The 12,048-nt window shown below is 37.6% G+C and overlaps 2 protein-coding genes across 11 annotated transcripts in view; one reads left to right on the top strand and one right to left on the bottom strand.

Annotated features, from left to right (window-relative positions):
- Positions 1 to 8,432, bottom strand: part of LOC148731221 (uncharacterized protein C12orf56-like) — a 10,757-nt gene extending 2,325 nt beyond the window's left edge. The window contains exons 1-5 of one of the 7 annotated variants that reach the window (XM_088760335.1): positions 8,273 to 8,432; positions 3,649 to 3,755; positions 2,093 to 2,240; positions 1,487 to 1,561; positions 909 to 986 (exon numbers count right to left, since the gene is read on the bottom strand). In XM_088760335.1, the coding sequence (XP_088616461.1) occupies positions 909 to 986; positions 1,487 to 1,561; positions 2,093 to 2,240; positions 3,649 to 3,755; positions 8,273 to 8,284 (420 nt within the window). In that variant the 5' untranslated portion in view covers positions 8,285 to 8,432. The other 6 variants (XM_088760333.1, XR_016001306.1, XR_016001308.1 and 3 more) reach the window with 6 other exon arrangements.
- On the top strand, positions 7,086 to 11,753 carry LOC148731222 (uncharacterized). 4 transcript variants are annotated; one of them, XR_016001323.1, is made up of 6 exons: positions 7,086 to 7,308; positions 8,452 to 8,524; positions 8,838 to 8,913; positions 9,176 to 9,318; positions 9,760 to 9,822; positions 10,680 to 11,753. XR_016001323.1 is itself a non-coding variant. In XM_088760396.1 (5 exons), exons 1-4 carry the CDS (start codon positions 7,086 to 7,088, stop codon positions 9,263 to 9,265), a joined length of 462 nt encoding a protein of 153 aa, XP_088616522.1. In that variant the 3' UTR covers positions 9,266 to 9,313; positions 9,760 to 11,753. The 4 variants fall into 4 exon arrangements, 2 of the variants coding, with proteins under 2 accessions (XP_088616522.1, XP_088616523.1); XR_016001322.1 differs by having other exon boundaries at positions 9,176 to 9,313; XM_088760396.1 differs by having other exon boundaries at positions 9,176 to 9,313; positions 9,760 to 11,753.
- Positions 11,754 to 12,048: the final 295 nt, after the last annotated feature.

The raw sequence follows: 12,048 nt of genomic DNA on the forward strand, positions 1-12,048 counted from the left end.
ATGTGTGGCTTACGAAATTGAGCTGCTTTTTAGTGTCTGGTGTCATAATGAGTTTCTTCTAGAAGAGCTAATATTTGATTATGGCTGGATAGTTTTTAATATTGTTCCTGATCATCAATAAAACAAGATGACTAGCATACAGTAGTACTGAAATATTCATTCTCAAGTTCAGGGTTAATGGCCAAACTTTGTTATGGAGGTCTCATTTTCACAACAAAGGTTGCACCGCTAACATGAGGATTTTAGGAACTGAAAAAAACCTCCGCATCCTCTCCCATAGTGGCCTGAAAAATTCAGTCATGAATTTGTTTACGTTACAAAGTAAAATTAAGTTCTGAAGTTTGTAGGTTAATTGTCTTTTCCAAGTCAAGTTTATTTTGGTCAGCTACTGAGTGTATCAATCAGCGCAGCCTACTTCGTATAAGTCTAGTTTACATTTGCACTTGAGTTTTGCACTAGTGATACATGAAAAAGACACCTAGCTGTTTTCAACCAGTCAAGAGTGTAATTTTTCATGTATATCAGTATTGCGATTAATTAACCAAGACCAAACAAGTAACTGAAAAGAGTTGTAGTCTACCAAATAGACTACCAAACAGAAATCTTGGATTATGACATAGTGCAGTTTACAATTCGTGTAAGCCACACAAAAATACTAGTTGATCCAATACCAAATTCTCTGATCAAACATCATAAGAATTGTTTGTCTGACCGTCATGAGAATTACTAGTGAGATCATGGGAGTGAAAAGGTTAAGGAAGGTTGGTCTGTGAATTGGAAATTTTGAGCTCATATAAATCGAATTTAAACAGAATTACCTAAAACACCGTCATATGAACCCCTCAAATGTACTAGCAATTTTTGAAAGACCTAGCGAGATACTTAATGTCCTTAAGTGAAATACTCACCGTTTGTTCTTGAGCTTCGACAATCTTAATGAGCCAAAAAATGTTTAGAACACTGTCTTCTACTGAAAAGCAGTTGGCCTGAAATAACAAGAAACTTAATCTCATAAAGTTATCATAAATTCAGTCCAGTCACTAGCCATTGTTCACTTTAAGAGTGTAAGGACAAGTTACAAGGTCAACCCTGCAACAAAGTTAACAATGAGTGACTAGCATCTGATTTCTCCTTACGATGCTATCCCTGAGTCATATATTACAGTCACGAGAATGTAGGAAATGATCACCAACTAAAGAAGCTCTTGACTGTTTGACAAATTCTCCTTGTCATGAGCTTAGGAAACGTGTAAAGAAACAAAAATCCTAATAAATGACCCTGCGCTTAACACCCATATTCATATTCTCCATTTCTCTATACATCTCCTGTGATACTGGCAAGGAGAACTTGTTTTACAATGAGGAAGTCCTTTTGATAGCGATCATTTCTTTCATTCTCATCATCTAAATGTTCAATTGACGGGAGATATTTTGAGGACAAATGAGATGTTAGTCACCCTTAGGAGTTAATGGTTTTCAAACCTAACCTGATGCACAGCACACATCAGTTCAAACAGAAGCCAAGTAGCATTGTCCAGAACTTCTCTCAATAGTTTATCAGTCTGAAAAGAAACAGAAAGTACACGTGTAAGTGATAACAGCAGATGTCTCATTACATTTTTTAGTACCAAGGCATCCTTATGAGAATTACTTGGCGAGAAATTATTTCTACAATTGGATTCCTTTAAGTCCCATGCAAAAGTGAGCAGGCAATGATACTTAAGTATCCTGGCGCTGATGTGGAGGTCCTGCCTTCTAATGAGAACCCAGGAGGAGTCCACATACAAAAAATCACCATGAAGTGAACCTGGAGGATATAACTGGAGGACTACACAAAAAGTCCCTGGGTTTTTGATAAAGAGCATCTGCAACACATTATGTTTTATTTTATCGTTAACAGTTCATCACCCAAAAGGTCAGGAGTCACTGTATAGGGTGGGGCCTGAGCCCGAGTTGGTTCGACCATGCGCAGTATAGTAGACTTACTGTACGACTCGTTAGTTGTGTCATTGCTTATCTTGTTTGTGATACAACTAGGATGGGCTGTAGCAACAGTGCACCCTTGTAGATGAATTTGAAGACAATAACCCTACCTCTTGTTCCCTATCTCCCAGTGTAAACATGTTCTTGTCAGCTCCTGACAACAACAGTTGAGCTGCAGGAGAGATACCAACTGGTTGCTGTGATGTAGTTAAAGGATGAAGAACAATGCACTTGAGAAGATCCTTGATAGCTTGTCCTCTGTAAAAAGAAAGCACTTCAACTGCGACAGTGTCTGGACAATTAACACAGTGACTTCTGTACAAATAATATTTTTACCAGCCTGCTTGCAGGCAGTTAAGTTTGTGTTTTCCAGTGCAAGATTCAGTGCGGCGAATATTCCGTCCAGGTTCAAGCCCTGGCCAGGTACATTGTGTTGTTCTTAGGCAAGACACTTTACTCTCGTCGCTTCATGCTATGGAAACTGGAGTTAAGCGCCTGCCTGGAGGGCCTTTGGAATCTTCCAGCAATGTGATAAAAGTTGTTGTAAAGTAGTCACTTACAATTAAGATGCCTCAGCATCACCAACTTACTTGTGTGCTTTTATGACCTGGACATTCTATATGGATAGAATGTCTGTCTCACAAAACAGACATACAAGTGTCTGCAACAACACCACAACAAAGCTGCAAATGATTAAAGGAAAAATTTAACCAAACCTGAAAGTACAAAGTTCCAGAGGAGGATTAGTGGGATTTCCGAAAATTGAAATAAATTACCGCAAAAAATTTAGGTCTAATTGGTAGCAAATAATTGTGCCAGGACATGTACTATTTTAACTTTACCATATTTTTCTTTGAAAGAAAGTATTAATTTTGTAAGTATGACTGACAGCAAGATTGATAAAACAGCTGCTGAGGGCCTGAAATAATTTCTGGAAAAATAAAAACCCAATTTGAACTCTTTTACATCTTATGGTCTCATTCTCTGTCTTTTTCGTTTTCTCACTGCGTCGACTATACAGACTAGACTAGATAACCCGTATCCCCCATTAAGTTGGACAGAGGGGTCCACTGGGCCCTCTTTGACCAATTTCTTAGAATAAAAACCATCAGTGCAAAGCACATTTAATTTGCCAAAAACAAAAAATGCAACTGTTAATAGAACTGGGTTATGGAAGAGCAAATATTTTCTGTTCTGCATGACCCACCTCAGCAATAAGCATTTTATCAACAACATGATAGTCACTCTATTTCTTTTAGTTGCAGCTCGCTTTTTCAACCCCTGCTCGCATAATCTCGTGCAGCCCTCATAGGGATATTTTTCATTTGCCGTAACCAGTTTCCCCAGGCTTATTGGATCTAATATGCACTACCCTCATATCCTACACTGCACCTTCCAAAAGTTTTAAGTGAAACTAAGTAGCATCTTTTGTGCTCTTCGCAATGTTCCTTTGTCGAGTTCATCGCCTTCGTAGTAACATTGACAAACAAGAGCCAGCCATTTTGAAATGTAGCGCCCATAATTGTCACGTGCGAGGTGATCATAGCAAGATAGGTCACAATCCCAGACCAATCAGAGCACAAAAATCTCTTTCATCACCCAAGTAATTATTCTATTTTCAAAATGCTGCATAGAGCAACATGAGTGATATGAAAATAACACTTACTCAAGCTCGTCCTCTCCATTGTTTCCTTTCTTTCGCGATGATTGGCTGCGGGATTGAGGCCTGTACCGCTGTAGTTGACCCACTATGAACCCAAAGAGATCTGGTGACTAAAAGTTGAACTGCAATCAATATTTGAAGCCCAGGATCCAGATAGGAAACCATAAAACAAGTAGCGTAGGGAGGGGGGTGGCACTACCCTGGTGAAAATCTTTACAGGATCTTTAAGGATCTTTAAAGATTTTTAAAGACCTGCCAAGGATCCTCAAAGATAAAGATCTTTTAAGGATCCTCTGAGTAACCTTGAAAGATCTTCAAAGATCCTGCATCTGCAAGGTCTTGTGTTTCTATCTATAAAGATCCTTGAGGAATTGCCAAGGATCTTGGAAAGATCCTGCAAAGATCCTGGCTAAGATTCCGGCAAAGATCTTTGCAAGGATCCTTGACAATCCTCAAGGATCTAATGAGGATCTTTGAAGAATTCTAAAAAGATCCCTTAAAAGATATTGCAAAGATCTTTGCGAGGATCTTCAAGGATTTAATGAGGATCTTTTAAGAATCTTGGAAAGATCCTTTAAAAGATCTTGAAAAGATCTTTGCAAGGATCCTTCAGATTCCTCAAGATGTCATGAGGATCTTTGAATAATCCTAAAAAGATCCTTCATAAGATCTTGCCAAGATCCTCAAGGATTTAATGAAGATCTTTGAAGTATCTTAAAAACGATCTTTGCCATGATCCTTAAGAAAGCAAGAAGGATCTGAAGAATCTTAAGAAAATCCTTGCTGGGATCCTCAAGTTTTAATGAAGAAGATTAAGTTAATTAAAACCAAGTGTACTAATTACTGAGAAGACTTTAAGATAAAAGCTAAAAAAGTCATGTTAGATTCATAAATAGGCTGTTAAGAATCCTACAAAAGAATCTCTTGGAGCATTTCTGAGTTTAACATGACTATTACATTGGAAGTCTGACAACTGCACAATTTAGCAATCAAAAGTAAAACCATCGATGTCATGTAACTGCACTGGAGTTTGGCCCTTACGGGAGCTCTACCTATTTAAGACTTCTGAGGTTAACCCAAAAGGTAACTTGAGAAGTCAGTTTCACAATTAAACTTGACTAATCCACACAGTCTTGAAAGATTAACCTGTTGCAAACACCTCAGGTAGATTGAATCTAAATCATGAAATTTTTCCACAGAATTGCTACGGAATCCCCAATTTTGGTTGAAAATGCTGTAAAGGTCATGGATTAAGCGGCAGGTATATTTTGCAGGTTGCAGGTTAAAACGACTTGTTTATTTGAATTGAAGTCTAACAAATCCCAATATAAAGCAAGCAACCTAAGCTAAATTAGGCTAACTGAAGTGCTATTCAAGCTAACCGAAGTGCTAGGTAGACTCACTGAGAATTAAAAGTCAATTTTTCAACCTGCAACCTGCAAAATATACCTGCCCTGGATTAAGTAATAATTTAACCAATTACAGTTACCCTGGGATATTTTCCTAATTTTCATGGAACACATGTTAACTTAGTCATGTTGGTAGTGCCTTAACACAGGACTAACATAGCCGCTTACACCAGCACTTGCTGATGGTACAAAGACACATCTGCACACAATGTCAGAACAAGAAATACAAGTGAGTGACATCGTTTCCTTAACAGCCTGAAAATGTTTTCCAAGAATGTCCCTGTCAATGAAGGATTTAATCATTGGATCATCCTGTTCCTCAAGCTCAAATGAACAGATGTTCTCTTTCTTTTCGTACTTGTAAATGACAGCAATCCCAGTGTTACTGACTAGTAAGTAGTACTGCACAATTCATACCTAGAGTAATGGATGTCCATTGCTTTAATCAACATCTTCTCAAAGGTGTAATTACACGATGGTGCATTTGGCTTAGGAAGGAATGTTTCCAGAAATTTAAGTATGTGTGTCCTTGCAGATTTTGAGAAATTGTGTTTTTTGGATAATGCCAAAAGAGTTGCCTCAAAAGTCCTTCTCCTGACCCTTGTTCCTTGACAAACAGGCTGTTCAGCTTCTGACAGATGCTCTTCACTGAATGAGCTACTGTGATTTTCACTCTCAGAACTCATTCCATTACTTTCGCTTGTAAATTCTTGATCTGAGTCTGGACTTTCAGTGATTTTGTCTTCCATTTCTGATGCTGTCTCTGAGTGGTTAGCACCACTCTCACTATCTGAATATATAATAAAAATATACTGTTATATACCCATACAAAATTTATCTTAATTAGCAAAGCTGAAAGTTTTTTTTTTTTTTTTTCATGACACATGTACATGTATTACATACATGTATTTCTGTCCAGACAAAACAAATTTATTTCAATGGCATCAATGAATAATTTTGTACTATTAAATTTACATACCCCACATATTACAATAAAACTTCTGTATAACTGAAATTCACTTATTAAGTGGGATGCCTCTGGGGTAGGCTCGGTCGAGGAATGTTTAGACACAAAACTTTACTATTTTTGTTTAATTCTCGAAATGCTTTGCATTCTCCATACCATTTTTGACAAACCGCCTCATAATGTCCTAATTAGGGAATTCGGAAAATTTGTAAGAGCCATTCCTATTGGTTGGCCTGGATTAATCAGAAAATGTTGATCCATTTTCCTTGGGTGTTCCCACTGATCAATGACAGGTCCGTTTGGCATAATGAAAGCATCCAAGGTGTTGCAAAGATTATTTCCCAGGTCTCCCACTAAAAAAAAATCCCGCAAAAAAACGGTGACCGGCTCAATGAAAATATTACCTGAGTGAATAAAGTGTGCTGTGCTAGCTAAAAAGAGGAAAGAAATCCACTCACCAATTTCGGTGTCTATTATCTGCATCCCATCAGCATTGGGTGAAAAATTTGAGTTTCCGTCTTCATCGTCTGTCTCGGGATCGCTCAGTTGCTGAGTTGCCGTCGGTCTCATTTCAACATTTTTATCATTGCAAGTCGACGAATCCTCACTCCTTTCATACTCAGTTTTTCTCGTGCTTCGCTTGCGTTTTTTGTGAATTCTAATCATATTTTTTACTCGTTCTTCCCGTCTTCTACGTTTCTGTCTGATCTTGTCAGTTACTTTTTTCAAAGAAGAGCTAGTATCGGAGCTGGAATCTTCGGTTGAACACTCCGATACATGTAATTTTACAATTCTTCGTATTATTTTTTTGGGAGACATCTCTCCTTCATGTGAACTCTCATCTCATCAGTCTTCTCATCCGAACTCTCATCATCTTTATCGGACTCTTTATCGGAGGTAAGTTGTTCCTGAACATGGAAGACTGGGGAAATTATACGAGCTGCTAGACGAATCCGAGCTGTTAGAGTTTGTACTCTCCAGTTCATCTGATGAGTCTTTTCCCGACATGATGAATACGTGTATGAAATCGCGGAAAATTTGACCGCGAGTAGGAAAATCTCACAATGGGCTGCAGTCGCTTCACGCGTGTCGCATCGAACAGTCATGCGCTCATTACTTGCAACGACCAAAAGGATACGTCACGGCGTAGGTGTGAACACATCTTACGGCCGATCGAACTAAAGGTCTTACTGGTAGTCACTGCAGTGCGTCGATTTTTAAGGGATTTGCGAAAGAAAATGGCAAAAAGCGAAAGGCTGCAGATTCAGAAGCTAATGGAGGATCAAGGTAAGTAGAAAATGCTGAAGATTATTTCAATTTACGGTCGTTATAAAGGTTATGTTTACAATTTTGCAAGCGATTAACATCGATTTGAGAATTCCTACTGTTTATTAAGTAGACAGATATTCTTGGTCAATTACAAAGTCGAGGGGGATTAAGTGGAACAAATTCTTTCAAGAGTACAGTGGCTGCGGTATTGTTGTGCGATCTTTTGTCGATCCAGGTAACAAATACCGGGAAGTTCACAATGGACCGTTGAATAAGAAAATCATACTTCGTTCTTCAAAGAACACAGACCAAGGCGGGGTATTCTGACCCACTGTAAGGCAGCTAAAAAGAGGCTGATTTCCAACATTTACGACTACTTTAAATATTTTTATTGATATCATTAATTCAACGGAAAATAAGGCCATTAAATAAACAGTGAGGTCCGTGAATTCGATTCATAAATGTTCTCATCCCGGTCATTTCGCGTCGTTTACATAATTTTGGTGACAAGTAGGGGAGTTTGTTTGTTTCGTTGTAGCCTTAATCTGTTCTTTATACTTCATGAAAATAATCTCAGTTCAAATGACTTTTACAAAACATTTTCGCTTTTGAAATTCAACTCTAATTGTAGCGGCGTTTCAGCGGTTCCAAGTTTTCCAAAGTCCCATACATTTACTGTAATTTTAGCTTGGAACCATTAATGCATTTCCACGCAAAGCAAACTGCACTGGGTTTAGGGGTTTTTCACTTTTTAGCCTAAACATAGTATTTTTAGCCTATACACAGTATCTCTCAACTATCACATGGGATACACATTAATTATTTTGAATAAAGGTATGAAAATCTTATCAAGATTTAAGCTCTCAAGCTGATCCGTGAGAGATAATTTAACTTGTAGTTAACCATACTGTCCATATTTCAGTTAAAAATGGACATTTCGCGTTAGTGAAAACACAATAACACTCGCTTTAAGCATTCTTACGTGGTTTGACATTAAATTTCTTGAGAATGCTTGAGGATTCCATCGTAGGGTAACCTAGAGAAATGAATTACCGTGAGATGATTTAAATAGCATTCAAAAAGTTACTGCACTTACTGCTCGAACTTTAAGCAGAATCCATGATTAGCATAATGCTTATCTTGTTTTATTGTCTTAATCAGCTTCTATTGAGGAAGAGCAGAAGAAGCTAGCTAAAGCAGTTGAATCAAGTTACCAAAAAGAATCACTGTCAAGGTAAATATAAACTACAAGACAAATTAGATTGGACATAAGGTTGGAAATCTTTTAAAAAATGAATAAATAACTCCTCCACACAAGGACCCAGTCTCCTAACTGAGCATTTAACATTCACCCTTAATTTTGCTGAAAATCAGGTCTTTTGCAAGAAGTTCACATGGCCAAATGTTGATAAACAGTCATGAAGTTCAATTACTTAAAATTTTCTTTCTTTTGGTATGTAAACTTGTTTTGAATGCTGTGCATGGAACTTTCTAAACACTTTGTGTCCAAGGACTTAATATTTTATAACTTCTGGACAATTATGTAGAGTTAACACCAAGAAACTGGAGTCTTTTTTGCAGACATTTATCTTAAAGCATGTGCAAGAAACTGAATCCTGTAATGTAAGTATAATGATCTGTTGTTTTATGATGTTTATTGATTGCTGCATTCTCCAAATGTGAAGTTTAGTTGAAGAGATTTCAGAAGGCCATGGCCATGCATAAATTGGTGGATGTTGATGTACTTGATATAGACGAGTAACGCCCAGTTGTATTATGTTTCTTTTAAATTAGAAAACATAACTTAAAGCAGATTTCAAACTAGGACACATCATGTCTAAATTACGGTCGTTAATATTCAGAGTTTACTAATTGTTTATTCCAGGGCCTGTCTGTAATTGTGAGAAGACTGCAGGTATTAGATGGTAAAGTACACCTCTTGCTAAAACAAGGCGTGACCAAAATAGGAAGTTAAACACCATGGGCCAAAGCAGGAGTGAGACACCAAGTCCCAAAATAAAAGGTGAGGTGAGCCCAAATTCGTGTTCGCCTTTTACTCTTAGTATTTGAATGACAATGGAAGCTCCCCTTACGGATACCCATATTACAGGCACATCTTCAGTCTAAATTCTGAACAAAAACTTCCTCCATAATACATATACAGTATCCTTCATCAGCATGAGGAAGGCTGTTCTTAAGGTGTCCATATTATTATCACAATAGAGGGTTGACTGTGCTGAACTACAAAGTTATGCGCATCTCTGTATTAAGCAACCAGTTATTTCACCTGCCTCTAGTGATAACTCAAACTGTATTTCTCCTGCCTCTAGTGACAACTCAAACTGTAGTCAGTATAAAGATAAATTAATATCTGAGGAGCAGTGTTATTTGGCCTATCATCAATAAAGTGATATGGCAATCTTTAACAATTTCATTAATGATTTTTTTTTAATGTTATTCTGTTCACAGTCACAGAGCAGCTCTTTTGTTGAAAGTGGCAATGAAGCCGACGATGAGAATAGTTCAGATTTTGTAAGGAAAACTGGTTATATTTTGTTACATAATTTGGTTATAATCTCTTGGCTTGTCATGTATGTCATTGTGAAATCGAAGTTCTCAATGTTTGAGTGTAAAATTATCATACCTTTTATCAAGTCGAATCTTAGAAGGGTCTATATAAATGCATCATTTTCAAATGCGTGGCCTTTTGTTCTTCATTTTTGATAATTTGGGAAGATTTCTTTGTAACAAAGTATTTTTTCCAGGCATTTCTCTCCAGTAGTTCACATTCAAATTTTGTTATTAACTTATTATGGATTAAAATATTTACACAAATTTCCACTGAATTGCAAAGCACAGAATATGAAATAAAAAGAATGAATGGTAAGTCATATAACACATGAAACATGCTGGAATCAATTAAAATTGGTTCTCATTAACAAATTTCAGAAAATGGCTGATTAGGGGAAGAGATTTTTCTTCATGAATCAGTAGGAGGAAATAGGCAGTCATTAGGGGTTTCTGTATGCAAAGGGTTACCATTGTTGTTTCAGTGTCTGTAACAATGATTATTATTGTGGGCATTGAAAGAGCCTGATTCCTAATCTGGTCACTTACATTTTACAGCGAGCAGAAATCGACATTTTAGGAATACCAAATGAATATATTTGCACTTTTGAGGACAACCAATGTTGAATGACACAACCCTTGGGAAACAGCATTAATTAACAAAAAGTGATAATTATATAATTATGTTGGCTACATTTTGTAATGAATCCATTCATCTGTGTAGTTATCATCATACTGCCCAATTGTCATAATTGTCATAAATCGAGATCCCTTCTTAGATTTTGCTTTTAGGGAAATACTGTTTTATTCTATTCATCAAGGTGTTCAATGACATTGACCTTCTTGGGTTGAAGGCACCACCAAAGGAACCAACAAGGTATGCTACGCACCTTGCTGGAGTGCTTTTCTCAAAGGAGGAGCTACTTGATGGCATGCTGCCCCCAGTAAACACAAAGTTGGGTCAGAAAGCACTGGATCTGAGACAGTCAACTCACTAACTCCTGAAACGAATGCAATATTTTCGGGTGCATATCTTGCGTGAGTTGCTCTAAGTTAAATGGCGAAGGATTTTCAAAGTTGAGTTGCCATCTACAGCGCATCTTCAACGCTATGCACCGTTTCACCAAAACCAACCACCCCCCTCCCCCCACCACACACACGCACACACACACACACACGCACACACACACATACACACACGCGCGCGCGCGCACGAACAAACACACACACAACCACATTTTTTTTTAGAAACTATGTAAGCTTTTAAATATCTTCAGGATGGTACATTTGAAACTATTGACACAGATGGAGATGGTGGTATTTTACCAGATGAGTTGGCGGAAGGACTTGATATCTCTCTGCTAATTGCTAACCGATATGTGGTAGCTTTTGACACGAATCGAGACGGAGAGCTTGATTTTCAGGGTAAGACAAAAACTAAAATTCATATACACTAAAAGCAGTCCCTTTGCTCAGTGCAAATCCTTTATTACCCAATGCAAGTCTGTAAATATCAAAGAAAATGATGTCTCCATATTCTCGTTCCCACAGCCATTCGGTTGCTCTGGCTACGCCACCAAAAGAAAAAGGAATCTGGAAACGAGATTGAGGTTCTTATTTTTTTACGATGCCAATCTCTGTTAACTCACACAACGGAATGCGCCGCTTAAAATTGTCTCATGGCCTAAAATTATCCCCAAATTGAACTTATTTTGCAGTATTTTCAAACTTACTACTACATGAACAGTGATGCTGTAGTTAAACCTCAATAAATGAGTGTAGTTTACAAGAAAGTGCCAGGAAGTACCCACCAAAGGATTTACATATCTATGCATGGTATAAAACTTCAAGCTCTATTTGGTTGTAATAAATACTATAAATGCAGCTATTTGGGAGATGTTGTCTGAGCTTTGATTTTATGTTTCTTACTCACAAACCTTTTAAACAACAATTAAAACATGGGGCAAATGTGCTTCCTAATAAGGCTACGTTCACACTTGGTGTCCGGGCATTAGTGATTCCGAACTTCCCGTTTAAGTGGTCGCGAGTTTTGAGATTTTCAAGGGATTTAATATTCCGCTCCGTCCCGATTGAGATAGACTTCCAGGTGCTTTAAATGAAGAGTAGATCTACGGAAGTATACTTGATTTGGAAAGCGATGGTCTTCAACACCTTAAAGCGACGGAAGGA

This window comes from Stylophora pistillata, chromosome 5 (assembly GCF_964205215.1).
Source record: "Stylophora pistillata chromosome 5, jaStyPist1.2, whole genome shotgun sequence".
Taxonomy (NCBI): Eukaryota; Metazoa; Cnidaria; class Anthozoa; order Scleractinia; family Pocilloporidae; genus Stylophora; species Stylophora pistillata.